This window comes from Haplochromis burtoni, unplaced genomic scaffold (genome assembly GCF_018398535.1).
Source record: "Haplochromis burtoni strain Fernald_Lab_line unplaced genomic scaffold, NCSU_Asbu1 Contig_250, whole genome shotgun sequence".
NCBI lineage: Eukaryota > Metazoa > Chordata > Actinopteri > Cichliformes > Cichlidae > Haplochromis > Haplochromis burtoni.
Window position 1 is genome coordinate 452,878 of NW_024582611.1, and position 27,338 is coordinate 480,215.

A 27,338-nucleotide genomic window follows, 5' to 3' on the forward strand; every position below is an offset into this window, starting at 1 on the left:
GTGTGTGTGTGTGTGTGTGTGTGTGTGTGTGTGTGTGTGTGTGTGTGTGTGTGTGCACGCATGTCTGCCTTCTCCACAACTATCCCTATGATTTTATTAGTAATTGGTGGTTGCTCAAAATCATCAAACTGGCTGCGTTCCAGTTTTTTCACAACATTTTTTGTTTATGATTTGTGTCGGGAAAAACATTTTTTAGAAATGCCCTGAAGGAAGTGAGAGATTGTTGTTCAGTTTGGAGCTTAAAACAAGTAAAACAGTTTTAATTTACTGGAAAGTTTTTAAATCCTCGAAATAGCTCAGTTACGCTGGGATTTTCTTTCAGTGGTCAGTTTTAAGAAGTAGCATCAGAGGTCATGGCTACAGATGGGTCAGCTGGATGCTGAAGCAGCCTCATAATGTGCAATAGGCAGTCTTCTGGGTTGGGTCTTGAAGACAGCTGCTGAAGGGAGGATTGAACTCTATTGATCTAGCTCTTTGGAAAACAGCAGGGCTTTATAGGAAGAAGACGCGAGAAGAAATGATAGAAAAGACAGAGTGGAAATGACACAAAGTGTGAAAAAGCATTTATAAAAACAGAAAAGAAAATGGTATGCAAATCTCAGAAATGTGATAAGGGAAATCACCACCAATCTCTCAATATTATTATCCAAAAAGACAATTTTAGCTTTCCCGACTTTTGCCTTTCCTGTGGTCGAGCTATCAGACTTTCAGGGGTGAGACGAAATCAGAGTGGCACAGTGACAGGAGCAAGCAGTTCATGCTCTGAAGGCCACAAGACCAAACATGTTAGCATGCTTGTTAGCCTGGCCAAATACATTGGTAAGTTTGAAATTGGGCAACTTTCAAAATTTTGTGTTTGTGCTAGCACTTATGAGCTGATTTTATAAATTACTTTTATCCAACAAAGCTGTAACAAGATTATGATTATACAAAGGTTTCACAAATTTAAATCTGTGCTTCAAACTTGGCTAGATCATTGAGATTTGATAGGTGACTTGCATATAAATGAAGGCCTGGAATAATGAGGCGTGGATGATATAAATAGTGTCTTTTTTTTAGTTTTAATAAATAGGGCTTTAAGCCTGAACTCGTCTGTTGTGGGTGCTATTCTATCCCACCTAGTTGAGCTGGTGACCCAGATGCCATAAGGCCCGGGTTCATATCCGCCCTGGGCCATTAACTGCATGTCTTCCCCTGCTCTCTCTCGGCGTTCCTGTTCTGTCGTAATAATAGCTAAAAAAAAGTGTCATGGTGTGCATGGAAAAACTGACTCATTCTAAAATTATTGTTTCTGTCTGATTAGAATGTTTCAGGCTAAGACATACAAACATAGACTTTTGACAAATTAAAAGAAAAACCTGAACTCTTGACCGTGAAGAAATGGATTCAGTGAATGCAGCGATTATGCCCCACATTAGTATGGAATGTGGAACTGCTACTCTTGTTTACGTCTTTTCCACTGATGCAGACAATGCTCAATCTAAACCGTGTTTCACACATTGCAAACAAAATAAATGGTCCTAAATTTGGACGCTCTGAAACCACGTCTAAGTGAGGGGCTACTGCAATAAATTTACCAATGATTGGCAGATGCAGCCCACATACTTTGCCCATTAATAATTCGCTCTTAAACCTGCAAATATGGAGGGTGGCTCTTAAAAGGCAAAGAGGCAGAAATGGCAACACGTTGGCATAAAAGAGGCAAGAGCTTTTTTTTAGAGCCAAAACTTTAAAATTTAAAAGTAAAAAAGCAGATTCCTTATTGAAGTTATTGCAGTCTTCTTGGTTGTCACATTTCTGCAAAAACCTTTACGCATCATATCGAGCACTTTTCCAGTCTCACTGACCACTCGAAACACTTAAGACTGCGAGTCGCATAAGACTTTAAAACTACATTTAAAGAATCATTAGTCAACTCAAATTTTGAAAAAAATTGCTGAAAGAGTAAAGCATGATGAAGAGCTGCTGGAGATGAGCTATGGTTTGGCTAATTTGGGTCAACAGGACTGTTGCAAGGAGCTGAGTTGTGCCATAGACTGCAGCACAGACAAAGGTGTTCCTATGGGTGGTGGTCTCTGTCCTTTTGGGTGGTGGGCTGCTGCCCCCCTCTGCTTCTTACTGTTGTGTGAGAAAGCAGCACCTCTGCTTCCAGACAAGAACTTTCTGCTGTTGACGTTGAGGTGAATCAGGGTCGGTTATCCAAATATTATCCGTTTCTCTGAACGATTATTAGCCCTCAGATTTATGACTCTGCTCGCTGCTTGCTGAAAACACAGTTTCAGATGGTGAGGCTGCTCTGGCTGTGTGCAGAGGCCCAGACTGTTGCTCTTGGGCATGATGGCAGCGGTGGTGATGGCAGCAATGGCAGCACAGTTTATAAGGCTTAGTGCTGAAAAATGGACCCCTCAGCGACATGTTGTGTTTTTAAAGAAACTGAACGATTGAATAGCAGTGTGTCAGATTGGGTGAATAAGCAGGACTGTGGCTTTATTTAACCTTCCATTTATTTTTGGCAGGCTGAATAAATCATGTGGCTATCGAAGATTTAACAGAGTGACAATAACGAGGAGAATCAAATGTCTACAGATATGAACACTACCCTTATGGGACGTATTGTCTAAGGTTGAGGAAAAAGAGATCAAGGCAAAGAGATTCAAAACAATTGCAGAGTAACAATGAATAAATGACTAAAAAAAGATACTAAAGGAATATGAATAGAGTCAAAATGACCACAAAGACAAAGATAATGACAATGTAGGGCTACTGAAGGCCTGCACAAACACAGCTGACCACAAAGAAACACAAAATGAGCGCAAAGAGAAGCAAAAATTTACCAGAGGTCTTAAATGACTACTAAGACACAGACATGGCCACAAAGGGGCACAAAGTGAACATGAAGAGAAAAAGGACCACGAACACACAAAATGGCTATATAAAGATCAAAAATCACCATAAAAAACACAAGTGAACACAAAGATGAATAAAATTGCCACAAAGTGACAGAAAAATAGTCAAATAGAGAGGTTAAATGACCACAAAGACACAAAAATGACCACAAACAGACACAAAAATGACAAAAGAGATGCAAAATCACTGCAGACGCGGCCCCACAGTCCTGTAATCAAGTCAATTGTGCAAGCTGTGAATGCAGAGATCTTTTATAGTAAGATTAGAAAAAGGAGGAAGAGGTGAAGGAGGAGAGCAGTGTGAGCGAGGACAGAGGAGGAGGAGACACGGTAAGATAACAGGGAGGAGGAGGAGGCAGATGAAGAGAGCAGATAACAGTGGAATTAGCGGATAATCATTGATTAGCTGTAAAAGTGAAGTGTGCAAGCATTGATCCGCTCTCAGGAACAGTTTTACAGGATTTGGACTGAAAAAGAAGAACGAGAAGAAGAAAACGGTGCGTTTAGTACAAGAAGAAGAAGAAGAAGAGGGTGGAGAGGCTGACTTTTTCTGAGGCTGATGTTTGTCTTTTATAACAGCTGACAGATGTGGTCAGCTGATGAGAAAAGCATGTGGTTGGTCAGAATGAGTTCTGAATAAAAGAAGAGCGTTTGTGGTTTAATGTTACCATATCAAGACTACATACTTATTAGCATATAAGCTTTCTCATGTTTTAGTTCAATTATTACAAATGATGTTAAATTACACACTGTGTAGTTTTGATTTGAAAGCTTTTGGAAACTTACAGGTTAAGCTGGTTCATTATTCATATAACATCGCAGGAAGTCTGGTCATCTGGCTGTAGTATTTTCACTGGGAGAACTGCTTTGTCACTCATATATATATATATATACACCTTTCTGCGATTTCCTTACCTGTGTGATAGATCTTGAATCAAAACAAAAATATTAAAACTTATTGCACAGTCATTAATTCTGCATGAAGGGTCTGAGGGCTGATTTGTTGTGTGATTTACAGTCTGGAAAACCCCTCAGAGGGAAATCTGTGATTTATTGTTTTCAGCTATAAATACCACGATTACATTTTGTGACTTGTGACTTGCAGTTACTTCAACTTTGCAGGTTTGCAAAAAAAAAAAAAAACCTACATAGTGTTTTGTGTGTGTATATTATGAAATAAATAAGTGGAATCAGCCATTGTGTCTCTGGGTCTTTTTCTTTTGAAGCCTCTGTTTTTACCACCACCATATTGGGTTTTTTTGGAGCTAGAAGTTATCATAGCATATAAGGATTAGATGGTGGGGTATTAAGTTGTTCAGTCGCTAGCATGCTTGGCTGGTTACTTAAGGTTAATTTCCTGTTAATTGATGCTAATTAACAAAAACACTAGGAATTTATTCACAGAAACCCCCCACAAACGTCCTGGGTGGGCAATATGATACATTATGCCATATTATTTGTCAGATAATTGTATTTAAAATGTTCCAAAATGAACCAACAGCACACACAGATGAGGCCTAGCTGATGCACCATAAAGACAAAAGTTGGGCTACCCTGATCATTGATCTTGATCTGGGTTTTGGCCTGGTGTTTTTAGCGCCAGTGAAGGGAATTCTTAATGGTTCAGCTTACCAGAAACAATCTGGAAAATTCTATGCTTCCATTTTTGTGGGAACAGTTTGGGAAAGGCCCTTTTCTCTTCCAGGATGACTGTGCCCCAGTTCACAAAACAAGTTCCATAAAGGCATGTTGGATAAGTTTAGTGTGGAAAAACTGGACTGACCTGCATAGAGCCCTGAACTCTGACCCTAAAAATGTTCTTCTGGATGAACGGGCAAAAGTTTCCACAAACGCTGCTTGAAATCTTGTGCAAAGCCTTCTCAGAATAATGGAAGCTGTTAGAGCTGCCAAGGGAGGGATCTGTTTAGAATGGGATGTCATAAAAGCTGTGGATGCAACGCATAGGTCAATCACAGGAATCACACCTGTTACCTTAAGCCTTCATAAGTTTGAAATGGTTGGGTTATTAAAAAAAATTGCCCTTTAATAGGTGAGATGGACTCAGTTGTTATAAAGGGGGGACATTAGTTGTAAAGACCATAATAATAACTGTAAGCACTTTTATTTCTGTATTAAATTTGCACATTTTAACATGAAAGTCAATGGAGATTAACTCACTTTTGGAGTTAGCCCCAAGTGCAGGACAAGATCAACTCACAGTAGAGAAACTGCACCTTTTTATTTTAACTTTTACATTTTTAAGGCTACTTTCAGGACATACAGTAAATATTGGTCATTGCTTTTTACTTTTGACAAAAAAAAAATCTATTCAAAATGATTCAAACTCAATTATTCAACTGGATACATGGCATATATTAAAAGATCTTAAATATAGATAAAGTGCCCCCAAAGAGGGAAACTGTTATGTTGTAAGATGGTGTTAAGGAAATTGTTTAGGACCCTCATCTTTAAATTTTATTTCTTTTCATGCTGTGAGCAGCACTCTAACCCCGACCTTAACCCTAACTTTTTTACACATCATTTAACACCATAAAATGGTAGTGTTCATTTTCAGTGTAACCACACGTTGCTTTGAGTAACAAAGAAATTTATGTTTCAAGTGTGTTTGTGTTTGTTTTGGGGTTTTTCCCCTTTTTTTTGCAGTGTTTTGGGGCCTAAATAGAACATTTACATTTTCAAAGAAATCTAACATTGTTAAGATGCAAAAGTCTTCCCCCCAGCAATCATAACTCACTCCTGAAGTCAGTCTTCCACCCTTTTTCCCCCAAGACCTTTAAGAACACAAAGGTTATGGTATTAATTATCCAGGTCCAGGGGTTTTAATTAGTTACAAGTATGTTTTTGTTTTTTATACTTATTACATATACAGGGTCCGTTATAAAATAGTTTTTGTTGTTTTGCAGAGAGAATTCAGACTCTGAAGTCTGTTGACACTTGGTGTGTGTGTGTGTGTGTGTGCGTGCGTGCGTGCGTGCGTGCGTGTGTGTTGACATACTGAAGATGGAAAAACTGAACTGTCACACCAAATATCACCTAATATTAGCTTCATTTCATAACAAACAAAACTGTTCTCTGTTAAAAGCTTCAAACGCACTCCCATATGCTTGTGTGTGTGTGTGTGTGTGTGTGATAGAGGAAGTGTCGTAACGCCTTCAGAAATGATAACTCACAGCTGCATTAGTGACTTACTGACACACACAAAGTGATAAATGCATTTAACGCACGCACACACTTGTCTCACTCATATCGTCGTCTGATGGCGAAGTGGCCATTTACATGCCAGTGTAGGTTCAGAGCGACAGTTAAGTGTTTTTAACTGATAGCTGAAATGCATTCCTGTCTGTAAACACACACATGCACACACTCACACACATCACAGAGTATCTCTGCTCTTGGCCCAGACAAGGAGAAGATTTACTCTCTGTAATTAGGTCAGAAGGTCAAAACACTGTTGGTAAATTGTAGTCTCTCCTTCTGTGTGTGTGTCTGTGTGTGTGAGAGAGAGAGAGTGTGTGTATGTGTGCATTCCAGGGTGTTGATTGAGGCTGTGCAGGTCCCTCATTAACAGCCATCAATCACAAATACGTCCAAATTCAAATTCCTGAGCTCGAAAGCAAAAATTAATTATTAAATATTTAATCTATGAAAGCTACATACATCCATGCTCCAGGGTAACAAGTAAGAGCATCTATTTAGTATAGTGTGTGTGTGTGTGTGTGTGTGTGTGTGTGTGTGTGTGTGTGTGTGTGTGTGTGTGTGTGTGTGTGTGTGTGTGTGTGTGTGGACAGTGACAGAGCAGTAAGTGAAGACCTGACAGCAGAGATCAATGACTGAAAGAGAGAGCTGTAATCCACTCTCTTAAAAAGACACACAAGCTGTCACTGGTTTCTGCGTCTGCACGTGTGTGTGTGTGTGTGTGTGTGTCTGTGTGTGTGTTATTCTCCCCTCTTACCTCCAGTTTTCTGGTTCTTGTAAAGCCAGAGAGGCGGATGCAGATAGATTAGGCTCTCTCACCCTCCACTTCAGCTCTATTGAAAAGTTAAAGCTAAATAATCAGTTTTGCTTGACTTTATGTAACTTGCCACACTTTCCACAATAATAAGGACAGAAAACATCCAATACTCAAAGTAAGGAGCAGATCTGAACAATCCTTCTCTAAACAAAATTGTGAAATAGTAGTAGAAATGTCTGAAAGTGGATTTTACGCCACAGCTTGTACATGTCCTAGTAAAGTGTTCCTCTGCAGCACTCTGTGCAACATTAACTAAAGGTATTAACAAAACAACCACTTACTGATAAATGTCAAATGTGTTGTGTTGAACAGATATCAGATGAAGCTGCATTAGAGCTGCGGTGTATGTTGTTACATTATTAATCTAAAACCTTAAAGGGAGGAAATGTCTTCATACTGCATACCTATATGTAAAATGTAATTTCTTGGTGGTGAAAGAGGGTAATTTAAATAAGTACCTTTAAGTGTATTGTCAGAGCATAGTGCTTTACCGCATGAAAGTGTGTCATGCATGGCTTTCTCAATATTATCAGGATTTTTACCAGAATTGAAAGATAAAATCTTAAAATGTTATAATTGTGATGAAAAGCTGTCAAACTCCAGCGTTTGCAGATTTATACATGGGAATAAGATGGAAAGCTTTGCTGTGTCCGGAAAAACAAGGCAAGTGTGGATATGATGTGGTGTGAACTTTTTCTACTGTTTCATAAACTACATAGAATTATTCAATAGATTAAACAAAGATGAAATGGCGTGTTAGTCATTGCAGTTTCTTTGAATAAAGCTCCCAAGACACTGCGCTTTCTGCAGAAGCAGCACTTATAGTATGTATTATGTGTGGTCTGAGTGTGAGAAAATAAACCAGTGTGCTGCTGTAAGGGTCATCTGTCCCGAACAAACTGAGGGTCAAACAAGGAGAATTTATTTAGCTTCAACAGACTGAAGCTACGAAGAAAAAAAAAAAGTCTCGTTTTGTGACGACTGTTGTGCTCAGATGGAAAAATGACAGCTGGAGCCGTGAAGCCAATCCGGCAGCCTGGCAATGTTTGCAACATTTTCTGTCTGTTCAGCTAAACAACATTTTCTCTTTGGCCGTTTATCTTATGGCTGGAATTTTGTAGCGATGGATTTGATAAACACAGGCGGCCAAAACGTCTTTGACAGAACAGCATCGAGCTAGAAACCAGCTGCTGGTCTGAGAGGCCCAAGTTCACTGGAGCTTCAGATGTCATATGTAAACTCAGCAAAAGCTGGCCCTGCCAATGAGAAAGTGACATAATATAATAGCAAGGGTAAAACTTTAAATCAGCACAGATTCGTGACAAGAAATGAATGCTAAAACCATTTCAGGAAATTCAAAATGCTTCAATGAGGCAAGGACACAAATTACAAAAAGAAAACAAAAATTAAAAGTCTACAAAAACAAAAAATAGAATTCAGCTAATCGGTCAGTTTTACCAAGAGTCAGACTAGAGTGCTGTTAATCCTACAGTGCACGACACCATTGGATCATAGCATGCAGAGGACTAATACCGAAACAAGTTTTAATATATTTTCTGAACTACTTTCCTGTATATTTTGCTTTGTGCATTTTTAAAGCTTTAGGGAAAACAAATGTGCTGGATACGTCATTGTTGTTTGTCATTATCTGAAACAAGATTAAAAACCCCACAAAAAACAAAAATATCATGAAAAAACACTTATTTAATGACACTCATTCACTACTGTACACGGTGAATGTGAAGCCAGCAGGCTAAATTTTTAAAAACTACTCTGGAAAATCTAAATGTTAAAATAAAATTAACAAGTAAACTTCTGAGTAGAACAGAACAGTGATATTTGAAAGTGACTGATGTTTAATGTGAAATATATAAGGCTTCTAATCTCCATGATGCTGCAAAATTATAAATAAAGCACCTCATCAGTCATCCCCAGGAGAATTGTTGGTGTAGACAATAATTATGAGCCCTCATTTATTTAAAACAAAACAAAACAAACTTTACTGAGTGGCTACCTCCTGGAATTTAAAAAAAAAAAAAAAAAATTAAAAGGGGGAAAAAAAGAAAAACAAATGTGCCAGAAACTGCAGTTCCTCTAATGTCCACTTGAGGCTGACTCCAAAGTGAGTTCATTCTTATATATTCCCATATTAAAAATATCCAGCAGAAATAAACATTTTCACATTATAGTGCATGAACTAAAAATGATTTTTGGGATGCGACTTGGCAGTAAAAAGCAGGTGTCTATGTCTCTGCATTGCACTCATATAGTTTATGAATGCAGCGTGCTAACCGAGCTCACCAAAGTTGGTAACTAACCATTTCTGTTTAATTATAGTAATCTCCTCCACCCCCTCCCACCCAAAAAATATGAGAATGAGGCTATAAAATTCCCCCAAACAAATGGGCAAAGCCATCATGCCTCACACAGTCTTTATATACAGTCTGTAACTGCGTTAATCATAGATTGTTTTTTTTTTTTCACCAGCTTCTCATGTGAAGGTTTACTGCATAAATTAAATAGTATTTATCATAGAAAACTCAACATCTTTGTGCATAGCACAAAAAAGCTAATTTGGAAGTTTTTGTGTCTTAATTATGTAAAACAGAGTAAACATGGAAAGAGTTTCAGGCCACAAGATAAACAACCTAGAAAAAAATGTACACTTAATCATATAAAGTAGTTTATGTGAAATGGACAAAGACTCGGATAAAGGCAGGAGAGTGTGCAGGCAGTCCAACAGCGACAGACAGTAAAGTGCTTACATACAGAGAATAATAAATGAAGCTGTTTCCTCTGATTCTCACAGTCATTTACTGCATTGATTGTTTGTTGGCTGTATGGACAGCAGAGAGGCAGGCTATTGGCTCAGGTCATCACCTTATAAACACACTCAACGCTGCCTCAATACAGTCACACTGCATCTTTACCACGGATGGACGGAGGGATGGATTAATAATGAACACACACACAGACGGAGGCTAAGGGAGATCGACTGCTTTTAAGTGCTTATGATCACTATTAGCTGTGCACTCTTCAGATTTCTGTTGATTTATTTACTCATTTTTAATTGTCTCATCCCTGTTGCCTTTGCAGCAGATATCTAGATGTCATCTTCTCATATACCATTTACATCGGTCCAGTAATAGTAGTGATCCTTTAAGTTACACATTCTCAAATCAATGTAAAATGATAACTTCAGACTCTCCATGCAACAAAAAGATCTGTTGTTGAAGGAACTGAAAGCTTGAATAGAGAATGAAATCATTGAGCCTGAGGGTGGCACTAGAGGTCACTGGGTCATTATAAATACAAGAAACATTAAATCTTTGGGGAATGTGATCAGCAAATTTCCCACCAGTTCAAACATTTCATTTTAACGTTTTCCGTTTAAAAGTAGGACTTGTGGTTTTCTTTAGGGGAACAGACTGAGAGATCTCATCTTTGAGCCAGGAGCAACAGGAAAAAAAGCAAGCTGCTTCTTCCTCTTAATGGACCATTGTTTGGTTTACGTTTCAGCTCCATTTTTCTTATTTGATGTGCAGCCTTCCACTGTTGCTGTGAAAAAGTATTTTTAGGCCTCGATGTTAAAGCTGGCAGACAGAGCTGTAAGGCTTTTAAGCAGGTGTAAATCAGGTCTGTGTAATGTTTAACGCCCAGCAGGCTGTAATCATCACAGCTCCAGCTGACTGTGGATAAGAGCCTAATGAGTAGTTGCAAAAGCTTGTTTAAAACATTTCAAATCAAATTAAGTTATTTGTCTGAGCTGCAAGTGCACAACTCGTTATCGTTTTCAGTTGCAAGGGTTCATTCTTATGAAAAGAGGCTGATACATCATCAGACTATAAATCGTAAATTAGCAAAAAAAAACAAAAAAACATTTCAGTTCACATTTGAATCTGCAACTCCCTGTCACGAGAGATGCTATCTTAAACACCGAGATAAATTTCAATGTTGGATGAAATTTTGGAAGTGACAGTTCTAATATGTCCTATTAGAACTGTCACTTCCAAAATTTCATGGTCTGTATTTATATAGCGCTTTACTAGTCCCTAAGGACCCCAAAGCACTTTACATATCCAGTCATCCACCCATTCACACACACATTCACACACAGGTGATGGCAAGCTACATTGTAGCCACAGCCACCCTGGGGCGCACTGACAGAGGCGAGGCTGCCAGACACTGGCACCACCGGGCCCTCTGACCACCACCAATAGGCAACGGGTGAAGTGTCTTGCCCAAGGACACAACGACCGAGACTGTCCAAGCCGGGGCTCGAACCGGCAACCTTCTAATTACAAGGCGAACTCCCAACTCTTGAGCCACAATCGCCCCACACCTTATAATCTTCTAGATTTCATTAGAAATCTTATTCTCATCTATGTACAATTTATGTTTCTTTTTAAAGGGAACCCCGGCTATTAAGAGTTGTTTGCCTAAAATATGTACTGTGCTTTCAGTAACACATGTGGTATTAAAATACGCCAAATGTTTTCCTTTTAAGCACATTTTATATAAAACCGATTTACCAGTAGGCCGCCATTTTTATTTACTTCTTAACTTACTTACTTACTAACTTTTTGTTACTTACTTCTCTGGGTAGTGACGTCATACGGTTGCACCGCATCCAGTTCACAGTTAACAGCACACTGGAAATGGTTTCTGTTCAACCTTTCTGTCATGGTCCTGGGTCAGTAACCCAGTGTTTTTGGTTGCTGTACTTTTACTTTTGATAGTTTTATGTATTATGACTGTTGTGTTTTGGTTTCCCAGAGTTTAGTTGTGTTCCCTCTGTTTGGTGTCATCCCTGCCGGTGTATCCCCTTTTGTGTAGTAAGGTCTCTGTGTTTAGTTCGCGTTTCTTAGTCTGTGTCTTTGCGTGTATGCGTTCCTGTTTTACTTTGAAGGTCCCTGTCTGATGTCAGTGCGTTCTGTTTACGTTCCCCTGCCTCGTCAGCTGTGATGTCTTCCAGGTGTGTTGCCCTCCTGTTTGCTGGTGTGTGCATTTATAGTATGTGTTACCTCGTCCTCGTGGCTGGTTCGTCTGCGTCTCTCCGTCCGTCATTCTGTGTATTTCCCTGTGCCTCCCTGCATCTCTGTTTCTGGTTAGTTTCTGTTAGTTTTTCCCAGTTTAGGTTTTCTTAGTTTCATGTTCACCCCCGCCATCTCTGTTGTATCCACATTTGGTTAATAAACTCACTTGCACCAGAGCTGCCGCATCTTGGGTCCTAAATAATCCACACACAGCTTGCCCCGGCAACCCGTGACACTTTCCAGTTTGAACCAGAGCAAACCGAGAGAGAATGAAAATAGTCTACCAGTACCTAGTTTAGATGAAGATGAAAACAATCCGTTGCACGAGGATGAGAGAGTGAGGGCAACCAACTGGTGTCTATGCGGCTACTGCTTGCCAATGGCAACAGCGACTGAGAGCATTTGTTGTAAAGAACCAAAACTTTTTTAAGCGATATGTCTTAATCCACATGTTCTTTGGGCAGCCCTTGTTAGCCTCCATGACCGGTAACGTGATGAATCCTGCCTCCGGGCCCAAAGTAGTCTGCATTTAATGAGGCTGCTGTGTTTTTAATATGTTTAATGCTTTGTATCTTGTTCGATTTAATCTCAACAAGCCCCTAATAACAGTCAGTGATCAATGTCGACTCCTCACGGTTTTTATTACCGTTAATCATTATATAGCTCAGTTTTTAAACCCTTAAGATGTAACTACAGCCCAGCCCACACAGAAGTATATAAATGACTAACCTCGTATTGTGGATGGATTATCTCGGTGGTTCTCCTGACTGACGTTTGGTCCGTTTACAGCATGCTGCCATGCGATTGCATTTGCCCCTAACCATTGGGAACCCTCACACGAACTTTTCTCGAGTGGAAAAAAGTCCTCCGTTCATTAGCGTTCGTCCTCCTGCTTTACTGTTTATGTTAACCAAAACTACAAAACGCCTAAACATCCCTAAAGGTCAAACCATCACACAAAGAGTGGTTATTTCTAGTTTGAGTCTTTAGTTTTAGTTAACTTTAATAACCTTGTTTATTATTACCTGATTTTTAACAGGATACGATTGTAATGGCAAATATACAAATTCAGATTTATTTTGAATTGGATTTACACTGAGCTATAAGATTATAATCCATCCATCCATCCATTCGCGTCCGCTTATCCTTTTCAGGGTTGCGGGAGTCTATCCCAGCTGTCATGGGGCGAGAGGCGGGGTACACCCTGGACAGGTCACCAGTCTGTCGCAGGGCCAACACACAGAGACAGACAACCATTTGCACTCACATTCACTCGCACATTCACACCTATGGGCAATTTGGATTAATCAATTAACCTATCCCCACTAAGTGCATGTCTTTGGACGGTGGGAGGAAGCCGGAGTACCCGGAGAGAACCCACGCAAACACGGGGAGAACATGCAAACTCCACACAGAAAGACCCCGGCCTGATGGTGGAATTGAACTCAGGACCTTCTTGCTGTGCGGCAACAGTGCTAACCACCGTGCCACTGTGCTGCCCTAAGATTAAGATTATAATATATAATAAAAATAATTAAATAATTAAAACTAATAATTATTATATTTAACATTTTTCTGCCCTAGTTAAGTAAGGTTGGTTTCACTGCCAATTTGGAAAATGAGCTAAATTATTTGACTGGTAAAAGTAGATTTAAATACGTATATCAATCTATACAATTAACATTTACAGTCAAGGTGTTATTACAGTAGCTACAATTACAGTCACTAAAAAGTTAGTTGTGTGTAATTCGTATCTGACATTTTTTCTTTTATGGATGAAAAAGATACATGTACTACCTCTAACTCTGAAGGGTGTCTGTTTTCAGATATATCAATACTATCCTGAATTAATGTCTCTGTTTTCAACTCTGATCATTTGTGTTTCCAGATCTACGATTCAGAGGGAACGTTACAGCACTTCATCGATGGTAATGATCCCAGTAAATCCAGCTGGATGAGGTATATTCGCTGTGCGAGACACTGTGGGGAGCAGAACATGATGGTTGTACAGTACAGGTAGGTGCAAGTCTTACATGTTATTTGTATTCATTTTTCACAGTGTAGATTCAAAGCACACAATGAACAGTTACTTATACTGTTGCATGTTTATATTGAGTAACTTAAAACAAAGGCAAGTTTTTTAGACTGGTTCTGTATAAAATTTGATTTGGATTTCCTTTAAAAATGTAAATATAATTTTCCCAGAAATATTACAAAAAGACACCTAATCACGGAATATATTTTACTATGCATACACTAAAAGGTGTCACCAAGACGTGGTGCTTTTTTCAGAAAAAAAACCACCTTTAATTATTGGGTTGGACTGAGATTCTACTCTGTCTGTGACCTTTTGTTTTAAGACGAATCTCACTAACACCTGTTAGTGAGTTATAAGCACAAACCTTAGTTCAACTTTTTCTATAATAAATGTCAAGGTAAGGTAAATATGTATAAACTTGTATAAATGATAAGTTATGCTTAGCTAAAATCATTGGACATTCTTTGCATTTATAGTGTTACTGTCACGATTTACCATAAACAAAAACAATATACATGTACAAACAAAAAGCTGAACAATGTCTAGTGTATTTTCTCTATTTTTTAAATCTGATTCAGCGCGGTGGCACAGTGATTAGCACTGTTGCCTCAAAGCAAGAAAGTTCTGAGGTCAGTTCCAACATCACGCCGGGGCCTTTCTGTGTGGAGCATGCATGTTCTCCCTGTGTTTGCGTGGGTTCTCTCCGGATACTCCGGCTTCCTCCCAAAGACACGCAGTCAGTGGGGTTAGGTCAATTGGAGACTCATAGGTATGAATGTGGGTGTGAGTGTGAATGGTTGTCTGTTTCTATGTGTTAGCTCAGCGGTCCCCAACCCCGAGGCCATGCACCGGTATCAGTCCATGAGTCGTTTGGTACCGGGCCGCGAGTGTTGAGGTCCAGGTGTGAAATTTATGGTTTACAGGTTTTTTTTGTTTTATCATTAATATTCATTGTTTTTATCGTTACCTCAGTTTCCCTGTGTCTTTTCCTGTGTGTCATGAATACATTTTATTTATTTATTTTTGGTACCGGTACTCGTTTTATTTTGTTGTATTTATCCGCGACACCTTAAAGACCGGTCCATAAAAATATTGTTGAACATAAACCGGTCCGTGGTGCAAAAAAGGTTGGGGACCGCAGTGTTAGCCTGTCCAGGGTGTAACCTGCCTTTCCCCCTAAGACAGCTGGGATAGGCTCCAGCCCTCACCCCATGACCCTGACAAGGATAATGGATGGTTGGAGTTCTTTGTTATATTTTCATAGATTGCTTCACCAGCTAAATTTCAAAATAGATCTAAATAATGTAATACTAATACTGATACGACTACTAACAACAGCAGTTTGGATTTCTTGAAACGCACTATGTATTAGCTCCCTTCCTTATCTCTTAGCTTTTTGCATATTAAGCACAATGTAAATTTATCTTTATAAACAAAAAAGAAAAAGAAAATAGTCAAAGGCCAAATTTCTCAATGAACAGGTCACGGGAGCATGTTTCAGGGAGTGGGCAGCACTAAAGGCTTTGCCCCAAAAGACCTGTCTTATGTATGGGATGGAGAATGGGTGACTTAGTTAAAATCTTAGAGTCTAAGATGCAGTGTAGGGGAGATCCAGTAAGTACTGGGGAGCAGGGGTGTGTCAGGATTTGTAGAAGAGGAGAAGGATTTTGTAGGAGATACAGAAGACCAGGAGACTTTGTAGTTACATTTTGTAGGTTGTTAGGACTTGCTGTGGGTAACAATTCTGACAGCTGTGTCCTGAACATAGAACATGTCCAGGGCTTTGCATTGCAGCAGTCCAGGCAGGAGTTAATGAAGACATGAATGAGAGTTTCAGCTGCAAAGTTCAGATTCAGAGCCACATATAGTATCATGATAGGGCATGTTTTAGTCTAATGTAGACAAAGATTGGGTGTGCTGGTTTTGATGATTGGTTTAGTTGATTCCTTGTCTTTGCCAGCAGTGCAGTATTTAAAATGATCTACACCAAAATAGACACAACCGTATTGCCCTGAAATTAGGTTTCACATCACTACAGCCAAACCTTTGGTCCAGCGAAGACAATAAACCACAAATTTCTTCATGTGGTTTTTAACTTTATCTACTGGTAATGTCTGAGGTTTTCACTCCTTTTCATTTATTCATGTATTTTAGTATGTATATATTAATTTATTAAAGTCAACAGAAATTTCCTTAATAATATGTACAATGTAATTATTTATATCCTAGTGTTTTCTAGCTGCAGGAGTTGTTTGTTTCTTTTAGTTGAAGAAAACTAAGGTTAAACTTTTGCATATACTTTTTTATTTCTCCATTTTTGATACATCTCTATCCATCTTTCTTTTTCTTGTCCAGTAGAGTAGAGATCTAAGAGAATTAAGCTTTTGGGTTTTTTCTTCTCCTTCCCAATTTTTAGAGATGAAAATTTATTACGAAAAACGAAAAACACAACCACAGTTGAATTAGTATGGTGCCATTTTTTATTCTGTTTACAGGGAATCTATCATTTACATTTTTTTTTCACAATGACTGTCTTGCAGTTGTTTCTAATCAAACCCCATACCGTGCGATTCAAATGCAGGAGTGCAGATGAGACATACCTTTGAACTTATTATGAAAAACCTGCTGATAATCGTAAATACTAGGTAAAAAAAACCCAAACATTTTCACACTTTACACAGAGATGTAATGACATCGGTATATTGTAATATACCAATGAATTTCAGGTTACGGGTTTGTAATTTGAACTTCACCTAAGAATAAAAGTGCACTTGGTTTATTATTAAACTTCTGCTAAGTGTATATAATGAAAATGGAGAAAAAAAGAAATAGGATTTTGCAAAGATCTCCTTGCCTCTTTACATGTAACATGATTAAAACAATAGAATGCTCATTTAGCTATACTGTCTGAAGTTCAGCACTTGCTTCTAAGGTATGCTTCAAATGTATTATGATGCAGTAGCAACTGGAAAATTGTTAAGACAGTTCTGCTATACACTGGCACACTATACATCAAGGATTCGAGCTAGAATAGCAAGAAATATGTACATTCTTTCCTTAGAAAATAATTTTTGTATTATTACAAGATGCAAATAATAAAGTTTCTGATGAATGACCATATGGTCTGGTGTGGTTTGGTATCTTTGATGCAGCTGGCCTTAGCTGCACTAAGCTAATAATTGTTTGGACACTGTCACTATCAGTCTCAGCAAAACTGATTTCAAATAATTTGGGCATCTTTGCAAGATTCCTCCTATGCCTGACATTATAAAATCTACAACTATTATAATGGAAGTGTATTACTTCTTATTTTGAAGCAATAACAGTATGACATTCCTGAAGGTGTCGGCAATTAATTTTCCCAAGGGGCCACATAAGAAACAGGTTATCTTTGTGGACAGCTGCCTCAGAAAGTATTAACTCATAAAATAACTCAGTTGTCTTTATCAACTGCCAAGGCTTATTGGAGGTAAGTCTTGTCACTTGGCAACCATCTTGTTATTACCTCCAGGATGTCATTTTTAAAATTCTTGTCCAAATTAATGGAGAGAAAGTTATAACTTTAATGGTAGTTGAATACATAGAGAATTAACCATTTTAATCTTTCTCAAAATTAGAAAAAAAAGAAAATATTATATTCACAATTTATAGGGAAATATCAAACTAAAACACATTTGCTCCCATTTAAAATCTGCTGTCAGAAAATGTTTTATAAAACTTTACAAAATTGTTGTTCTCCGGCTTTCTCCACATGTTCCTGGATCCACTTATCTATTTCGTCCTCATGTTGTTTCTGCAGTTCATCAATTTGTTTTACGGCTTGACAAGAATGTTTAAGCTCATTTATTTCTTTTTCTTGTCGCTTATTCATTTGATCCAAGTCCTTCTTATTTTCCTTTTTTCGGCACAGCTGTTGAATCATGAAGCCATTGGTTTTTTGTTGTTTTAGCTTCATATTTTCAATTTCTCTTTCTTTTGTAGCTACCACAACTGCAAAGTCAGCTGTTAATCTCTGTTTGAATTCATTAAACTCTGCTTGTTTTCTGGCTTCCTCTTGATTTTTCTTCATCATTTCCTCCACTTGCTTTTGAAAGTTTTCATGTAATTCTTGCCATTCTTTTTCCTCCTGTTCTTTTCGGATTTGATATTCTTTCTTTTCCTGTTCATATTCTTCTCTGAGCCTTTTCAGTCGTGTTTGCTCCTTCAATCTGTGTTGGCCATCTTGAAGTCGTTTCTTCTGCCACTCTTTTGGTTCTTTTCCCCAAACTTCACTTTCTTTTCTGATGTTCTCTGAATTTTGTATCAAATCTTGGCCCGTAATTGTCTTTTCTTTTGATTCAGATTGAATTTTATTCCCCTTTTGTTTCCACGGGTGTTGCTGAATTTCTTCCCTCTGTTTCCTCTCTTTTTCCTCTTCTGCTCTCTTTTCCTCCATCCTTTTCTTCTCCTCTTCCTCTTTCTTAATGAGTTCTTCCTTCTCTTGCAATGCTTTTTCTCTTGCAGCTCTTTCTTGTTCAATTTTAAGCTGCGCCTCTTGGAATTTCTTTTCATGTTCTTTCTCAAGGTCCTTCTTCTGTCTTTCTATCTCTTCTTCTTTCTTCTTCATAATCTTCTGCATTTCCTTCTGAATTGCTGCATCTGCCTCTTTGAACATTTCTGAGGTGTAGTAGCCGCCACCATTTTTCTTCACCATTGACTCAATCTTGGTGAGCAGCTGACTGACTTGAGAGCGGTTACTTGGATCATTGTTATTGAACACATGGTATCGTCCTCCACAATCAGCTGTCAGTTTTTTAAGGAATCCTTTGCTGTCTTCTTCTATATAACTCTCAACTGTTTGATTTTTTAGGTCATCTCCTCTGGTGAATAAGATAATGATGAAGTCATTTGAATTCTTGCCAAAAGCACCTTTGATGAGCTCCACAGTTTTTCTTTCCTCCTCCGTAAAGCGACCAATCTGCAAGACAAGTAAGAACGCATGAGGTCCAGGAGCCATCATTGTGAGACCTTTCCTGAGTTCCTGTTTAATTTTATCATTGGACAGCTTCGTGTCATATAAACCAGGTGTGTCCACCACAGCAACAGAGCGCCCATCAATCTCTCCTGTTACTTTTTTGCAATCCACGGTCACTGATTCCGCACTGGGTTTCGAATGGAAGTGTTCTTTTCCCAAAATAGTGTTTCCAGTGGCACTCTTTCCACTTCCAGTTTTCCCAATCATCACAATCCTGAGACAGTCCTGGCTCTTTTTTTCAAATCTTGACTCTCCCATTTTGGATTTATCTCCTGCGCTTTTGTGCATGAAAGGGTTTTCAATAATTTCTTTTTTGAAGCCTTTAAATGGTGTTTTCATCTCTTCCACAGCATCCAATAACTGAGGGATCTGCTGTCTGTCCTTGATGTTGAGGATAACATATCGGCCACTGAAACTCTCGCAGAGCTCTTTGATCTCTGTGTTCATTTTTAAAAAGTGAACAATACCTGGGTGTGTAGGATCGGTCTCCACAGTAAAAAGAACCATTGTAAAGTCCTTGACTTTAGAGCTCATTATTTGTTTGAAGGTCTCCACCTCACTCTTGTCTTCATCAGTAAGGTGATCCAAGGGTTGAACTAGGATGAAAGCGTGGACACCCTCAGGATCACAGAGAGAAACTGTCTTGATTGCTTCACTAACTGCTTCCTCCTGAGATTTTCCATGGAGAGCAGGCAGTTCCACTACTGAAACCAGTCGACCACACACCTTTGCCTCATTTTTATCACACGCTGATGAATTAGATTCTATTTTTTTGTCTCCCAAAATGGCACTGGCAGTTGATGCCTTCCCAACTCTAAACCTCCCACACAGTACCAAATTCATAGGTTTCAGATTTGGAATTTTAGGTCTCTCACAAATTACTAACTTCACAGGAGGCTTTGGTTTCTCAGATTCTTCAATCCCATCTTCCCATTTCCCAAATAGTGCTAAATTTTTTGATTTTGGCATTTCAGGTATTTCAAGGTGCTCTGCGCTTTCAGAAAAATTTAGATGTCCTCCTCTGTTGGCAGTCACAATTTGACTGATCTTTTCCATCAGTATTTCAAAATCAAAGTCAATGTTTTTTTTGTCAAAGTTGAATTTATGTTGTCTTTGTCCGCAGTCCTGGATAAATTGATCGACTGCCACATTCTTTTCTTCATCCTTTTGTGTTATGATGACCATTGAATATTTAAGCGCATCTGGACCAAACAAACTCAAGATGAACTTCAGCGTTTGTCTGTCTTCCTTTGTGAAATCTGAAGGTTTCACTAACAGCAGCAGGACATTTGGCCCAGGGTGACAACGTGCCACACACATCTTCATCTCATGTCTGACTTTTTCCACAGGAAGACTGAAGATGTCTGAGGTTTTCACCACTGTTGTGGGCATTTTTCCCCATTGTCCTTGAGCAATGGATTTCTTGAATATTTTTAGAGGATGAGAATCTCTTTTACCAGTGATCAAGTTACTTAAAGTTGCCTTTTCATGTTGGTTTTTTCCAAATATCACAATCCTGAGTTCGGATGCTGAAGTGGACACAAGAAACATTATGATTAAACACTGTTACAAATCAATTTTCTTTTATTATTATTATTATTATTATTTTTAAATCATTGTTTAAATTGAAATAGACTTCAGAGCGCTAAACAAATATTTTCAAGTTCATATTCATGGTGGATCACTCTCTGAAAAATATTCAGTTAATTTGTCACAAAAAAATTTAGCAGCTGCTGTAAAACTCAAAAAGGAGCATTTTAGGTATTATTTTATTTATGACTAATATGAATACATTTGAATAAGTTTCTTTAACTTAAAAAACAAACAACCCCAAAAATATATATATTTTGTGCACTTACCAGACCTATATGCTGATCCTGCCATGCTTTTATTTTGTTCAGTTCAGCAGCAGAATATGCAGGTGTCTGTTGAATTTTAGGGAAGGAAAAAAAAAGAAAAGTTATAACACTGAAACACAAATGTGTCCACTGCATTTTATCAAATCCAAAGTCAATGCAGCCTTCTACCAGGAGATTTTAGAGACGTTTGTGTCATCTGCTGACAAGCTCAGATTCGGATTTCCTTTTCCAGCAGGGCTTAGGACTTTCTCACAGGGCTAAAACTACTATCAAACAACACATTTCAAATATCCCACATGTGGGTCAAATAAACTAATAAAGGTTATCTTATCTTAAATAATTGACCATGTTATTGCTGTGTTTGATTTTCCAGAACAGTCACTTGAAATGAAACTAATAGAGAATGTGTAAGGGTATTGACAAGAGGAAGATGAGGAATACCTGACCTGAAAATACATATATACACACACACACATATATATGTATATAGTTAGCGGCCAACTCTAGGCCAACTCCAAGCCCATACACAGCAAAATCTCCAGTGTTAATTCAACTCCTATAGTGTTAAAGTTAACACTTTTCCAGTGTTTATATAATTCTCACTGGTTTAGAGTTAAAGTAACACTTTGCAAAGTGTTATTATTTTAACTCCATTGTAGTGTTAAAAATATAACACCCATAGTGTTAAAATTTCACTCTGTATGGTGTGAAGTGTCTTCACTCAGAGTGTAACTACCTAACATTTATAGTGTTGTTTTAGGACACTGATAAGTGTTCACTTTTACACTGGCTTGGGTTAACTCTTTTCACTGAGGGTGTTACTACACAACAACTATGGTGTTATTTATGACACTTTTAAGTGTTTATTTTCACACTGGATTGTGTTGACTGTTTTCACTTAGAGTGTTATTCTGTAACTTTTACAGTGTTATTTTGGCACTTTAAAGTGACATATATGAGCTTTTAAATACTAGTCTGTATTAATTGTCTGAATACAAAAATGCATTAAAGTGCAATTACTGTATGACTACTGTGTTACATTCAGTGAAAATCCTTGTTAAGTCCCTTTACAGGATAAAAGGAGAAAACATAAAATTGGTCACATAAGCATTTTAATAAATATTAAATTCCAAGCACCATACAGCATACGTTCACAACAAAAATAATGGCACAATGTACAGACCATCATCATCACCATAAGCACTTTGCAAATCAAAGGGCTTGTATATTTCAATACAGTCTGCTTTAACAACATCTTTTTCATCCGTTTCAAACACTTTATAAGCATGGCAATGTTCACTGAAATTTTCAACCACAAGCTTCTGAACTATGAAGTAGGTGTGACTATTGACCAAAACTATTGTTTTTATTCTGCAAAACACCGGCATCTCATGTTCAGAACCACAACAAATGACCAATCCTGTTCTGTACTCAGTCCCATTAATGTTAACCCAATTAGCAGAGAAAGCCTCTTCTGCAACAGCAGGCAAGCCTAGGGAGATCATTTCACTATTTTCCTCACTATCAACATCAAATGATTTCAAGGGCCCATACTCAACATGGCTTAAAGGACATGTCTCCCACTTGTATGCTATGGATGTTTGATGTTTTTTGGCAAGTGACACTGTGATGTTCTTAAAGTTCTTAAGGGTGTCTTTGAACACCCTATGTTTAGCCTCACCTCTCATGCTCCATACATGCAATAATGGCCCAATTTTTCTGATGCAAGTTGGGTAGTGCAACATAAAGTGGTGTTTGGGAATCATGTTCCTACCTGGATACAACAATTTGAACAAGTCATGATGTTCCATTGTTAAATGTTTTAGAAGCACAGTCATGCCATGTGTAACAGATGGAGAGAATATGATGTTAATTATTTGCAACAATAGCAATAGCATAGTCCAGTTCTGATTTCCTTCTGGCACAATATCACCAAAAATTAAAGGAATGTTTCTTATCAGACAAAGAGTCTGAATGGAGTTAAGACCTATACTATTACCACTACTGTCTAAGTTCACCCTTGTTGGACGATTTTTGCTCTCCAAGTAGCCATAGTCAAAAGCATAGATCCGTGACAAAAGAGCAGGTTTCGGCAGAAAATTGTCTGACAGATATTCCAACAGTAACTTTATCTCATATTGTGCTACCCCTTCGAGAATATCATGCATAATGTCCAAGGAAAAGTTCTGGCAAACATGAAAGAATTGAAGAGTGTTCAGTGTAGAATTCTTTCTTAAGCCAAACACATGTAGCTTTTGAGGATCAGATTGCAACTCACTGCAGTGCATTTCAAAAAGTTCTTTCCCTCGTAAGATGATCTTTGGATCATCCTCAGTATACACACTCTGTGCATCCTGTTTTGCAATTAAACACAAACGACAAAAGTAACGTCCACTGAAAGACTCAACAAAACCCAAAATTGAGTGCATCCCCAAGTTGTCCCCAGTTATCTGACATATAGTGCCATGGACCTTTTCAGATGAGAAGGGTAAATCAATGCCATGGCTCTCCAAAAACTTTATGTCATCAATCAGAGGCTGTAAAATAGGATCAAAGCCGTATTTTTTCACATCTTCTGCATGAAACAATGCAACCAAATGAATGTTCATCAATGCAGAATTTAACTTTGGAGGCAGATTTCTGAGGACAAAATAGATTGCACCAACTTTGTGAACACCACGTTTGGAACCAAGTGGATTAGCAGTCTCAAAGTCATCATAATAAAGCTGAATTTGCAAAGAAGTCTGTGGTTTTGAAAACAATGGATGAGACTTATAGTAACTCCCATCACAAAAGTCTTCATATCTGTCTTCTTTTGATACACATGGTTTAGCAAGCAGCTCGCAAATATAAGAATTGCGACATATAAATTTGATTGTTTCCAAAATTGGAATGTACACAAAAGTGTCTTTTACTGGTACCTGGTCATAAGTGCCTGATTTTTTATTTAACCTTGTATCATAGCGTATTCCTAAAGTCTTTTCCACTGGATCCACAATTCCCCATTTTTCACGGAAATATGACTTTCTTTTAGCTTCAGTGTCGAACTTCTCAACTGGATTGTCAAAAGTCTCAAGACATTTTTCCACTGGAGATCTAACAGGATTTTCTGTTGGCACAACGTTCAGTACTTTATGTTTAAACTCACAGTGCAGTCCATCAGCAAAATCTTCCAAATCACAAACAAGTGATGACACAAAACTATTTGCCAAACCACTACCATTGAGTTTACCAATAATTTTAGTGCAAATTGCTTCAGAATTTTTCTTAATTCTTTGACCTGACCCATTGTTTTCAGAACACCCAACCTCTAGGCTCTGAGTAACACTTGTTCCTGCAACTGCTATGTCTGTATCTTGTAATCTGTCAAAATCAGCTTGAAATGACTCTGAGGGTTCTGCATCACCACTTTGACAACAATCTTCATCATGAACACTATTTAAATGTTTTTTTAAACCAGAATATGTAGTGAACTGACGGCTGCAACCATCTTGTGAACAAGCCAACTTAAATTTGGTGCTTGGATAAAAACTGTGACCTAGTCGCAAATGACTTATCAAAGCCTGACTGGTGCTATGCAGAGTTTGACAGATAAAACATTTAAACATGGTTCTCATTCAACATTTTGGCACGCAACTCACGAACACGTGGTGACTCATCTGTTGAGGTGGCATCAATGTTGAATATGGTGGTCTGCACAAAACTGTAGAGATGAACCAGTGACTCGTCGTAAGATAAGTTGAACACGTAGTGGGATTTGAAAAGTTCATCAAAAGCACTGAGTGAGCTGGTGGCTTGGCAGGGGATGAGCTGTTTGTCCACTGCGATGTAGAAGGTGTCAATGCTGTTCTGGGTTCGACCAACAGCGAGGATGTATGGTTGTTTACCATCTCTTGCTTGCAAGTGTTCATCAATGCTGCAGCATGACTAAAAACAAATGAGATATTGACATATAGGCCTAGCTTATACTTGCTGAGTATGAACCATTCATTCAGTTTGACATTATGTGCCTTGCTAACTTATTACAAAATACTAAGACACATACTTCATGGAGAGGAAAACTAAAAAGTGCAAAAACTGAAAAAGTGTTTTGTAGGATTTTAAAAAGTGAGACAACATATTTACCTTGTGAAAGTGCACCATTTTGTGTGCTGCATCAGTTGGACTTATTTTGGTTCTCCTCTTTCGTCCAGCTGTGGGTGGCAAAAGTTGAAGGAGTAGCAGCAGAGAGGCCATGTCACTGTCCCAGTCTGTGTATGGTTGAATTTATAAAACAATTTCAAAATGACAGGTAAAAATAAATATTATTAAAATCAAACAAGCATGGTGCGACGCCTACCATTTGCATCACTCTCTGTTGGTTTCTCAGCAGCTTTTATCAAACGACACAGGTCAGTTGACTGAGTCAGCTGTTTGGCTTCTTTAATAACCTTTGGCTTGAATGACATGTCCCACTTCTCAAGCAACTTGGTGGCTGTTTCAGCACCAAACAGCAGCAGGAAGTCTTGATTGACCTGTTCATCATACACACAGGACATAGAGACAGTGCTCAACATTGTTTACATTGCAATGTGATTTTGACCAATATGGGATATAGCCTGACTGGGATGACCAATGATCACATCTTTTACTGTTGCCATCCACATCAGCAAAACAAAAAAAAAGGATTAACAGTTGAAAATATCAAGTGATTTGACTTACTAGTCCTTTGACATCCAAAAAGCGTGGAAATGTTTTGAAGACATCTGCAGTTCTTTGTGGATCATGCACCAGATCCTGGCGATGTTGGAACGTCATTTTCATCTTCTGAAATACACTTGCTTCATCAGGAGAGTGAACAAGAAATGAGATGGCCTCCTTGCAGGCATCTCCATCAAGTTGCTGAGGCAATGTGGTTGCTAATCTTCTGCGCTTAGGCCCTTGTTCTTGATGCACTGGGACTTCCTTCACTGGCCGTTTGGTTGTAGACCTGGACATGGTTTTGAGGCGCCACGCTAAATATCCAGTGCCTTTCACTCCGTCGTAGAAATGCTCCTGTCACATTTAAACATAGATGAAAAATAAACATCAAATGCGATCTTACAGACTTTGCAGATTCAGCAAAAAGAAACCCAAGGACTATTATCATGTAACAGGTGCAATACATGTTAAACAACATCCACAATTTCAATACAGTTTTATGACAATAGTTATTACGAAAGAGGAATTAAGATTTTTCTTTTAAATCATTTAGCTGATGTAATTATTCCATGATGAAAACTAAATAATGTGCTGTTTTACAATCACTGCATGACTTACATAGCCGTTTGGAGAAAATGGATCCTTCAATGAGGGAAAGAGTGTAATTATTCCAAGGGCATATTTCTCCTTTTGCTTACGGGAGGGAATTCTGCTATAGAGGAAATACAATTGACAATGTTAAATCAGAAGTATGTGTCTTTACTGCAGTATACATTACAAGAATATTCCATATGGCCCATCTTTACTTTTTTATTAGGTACTATTACTCTTACCCATGTCTCTCAGTCATATCACTTGCCAATATGTTAACAAGCTGCCGCCGGGTGCGGTGGCTCAGTGAATTTTCGGCATTGTATTCTTCAAGAATTTCCTCTCCACCAGGTTTCCTAGTCAAGGCATTTTTAACCATCTGCTCATATAAAAGGGAAAATAATAACAATAAAAACTTGTTTGTCAGTAAAGGTGAAAGTTTAGAGGAATGTCAACAAACCTGTGAAAGACATATCTAGCAAGAAGCACTAACTTCTACTAACATTTTTTCATACAGGGCAAGTTGGGAACCACCATGTTTTGAATTTCAATTTGTATAACAATCTACAGTATAAATGGTGTCAACTCAAAAATACAAAAGACATTTTCTGTTCTCAATTACCTCTTTTGCAGCCTCTGACACAGAAACATTTGGTGCAGAACTGTCTTTGCTGGATCTACTGCGGCCTGCAGGAATGCCCTTTTCCCTGAGGTCACTGTCACTTGATGAAAGTGATATAGTGTCCGTGAGGGAAGATAATGTATCCGAGGAGGATGGTGTGGAATGAGCTAAAGGACAAAAATCTTTGGGAGAGATGATTTGGTTAACTTTCTTTAGGCTACTCCACAATGCCATTAATAACACAATTTCAATGTTCATGTTCAGACAACATTCTATACAAATATGACCCAGCCCTGTCCACTGTCATGTATATTGCATGAAGACAGGTCAATGTCATCTGCATCAAGAGCAAAAGAACTTGGCTCTACATTGAGTGGGCTATACTCTGAAAATTTAAGTTATGATAACATTTACCTTCATCTGAAATCTTTTCACGTATTGTCAGGCATAGGTCTGGTTGGGCCTCCAGTAACTCCAGAAAAATGTCTTCTTCGACAGCTGTGTCAGTTTCATCGAAAATATCAAGGTCAGCAGCATCCGGAAGTCCAAACTTGGTTGG

General features: G+C 38.3%; 3 protein-coding genes across 6 annotated transcripts in view; 1 reads left to right on the forward strand and 2 right to left on the reverse strand.

Moving 5' to 3' along the window:
* Nucleotides 1–27,338, forward strand: part of prdm6 (PR domain containing 6) — a 147,904-nt gene that overhangs the window by 23,910 nt on the left and 96,656 nt on the right. For all 3 annotated transcript variants that reach the window (XM_014338863.2, XM_005938642.3, XM_042227245.1), the window contains exon 5: nt 13,864–13,991. In XM_014338863.2, coding sequence (XP_014194349.2) covers nt 13,864–13,991 — 128 coding nt within the window. The remainder of the gene's footprint in view (nt 1–13,863; nt 13,992–27,338) is intronic.
* Nucleotides 14,992–21,387, reverse strand: LOC102291387 (GTPase IMAP family member 8). Its single transcript, XM_005938641.2, has 2 exons — nt 20,887–21,387; nt 14,992–20,556 (listed from the first exon to the last, which is right to left on the reverse strand). The coding sequence occupies exons 1-2, from the start codon at nt 20,909–20,911 to the stop codon at nt 17,723–17,725; spliced, it is 2,859 nt and encodes a 952-aa protein (XP_005938703.1). The 5' UTR covers nt 20,912–21,387; the 3' UTR covers nt 14,992–17,722.
* On the reverse strand, nt 24,154–27,336 carry LOC121815610 (the record flags this gene model as incomplete). Of its 2 annotated transcripts, none has more annotated exon segments than XM_042227247.1 (8): nt 24,154–24,813; nt 25,012–25,136; nt 25,226–25,400; nt 25,588–25,920; nt 26,185–26,275; nt 26,400–26,536; nt 26,780–26,961; nt 27,194–27,336. In XM_042227247.1, coding segments are annotated over 8 exon segments (1,513 nt in total), but the record flags the coding sequence as incomplete, so codon positions are not given.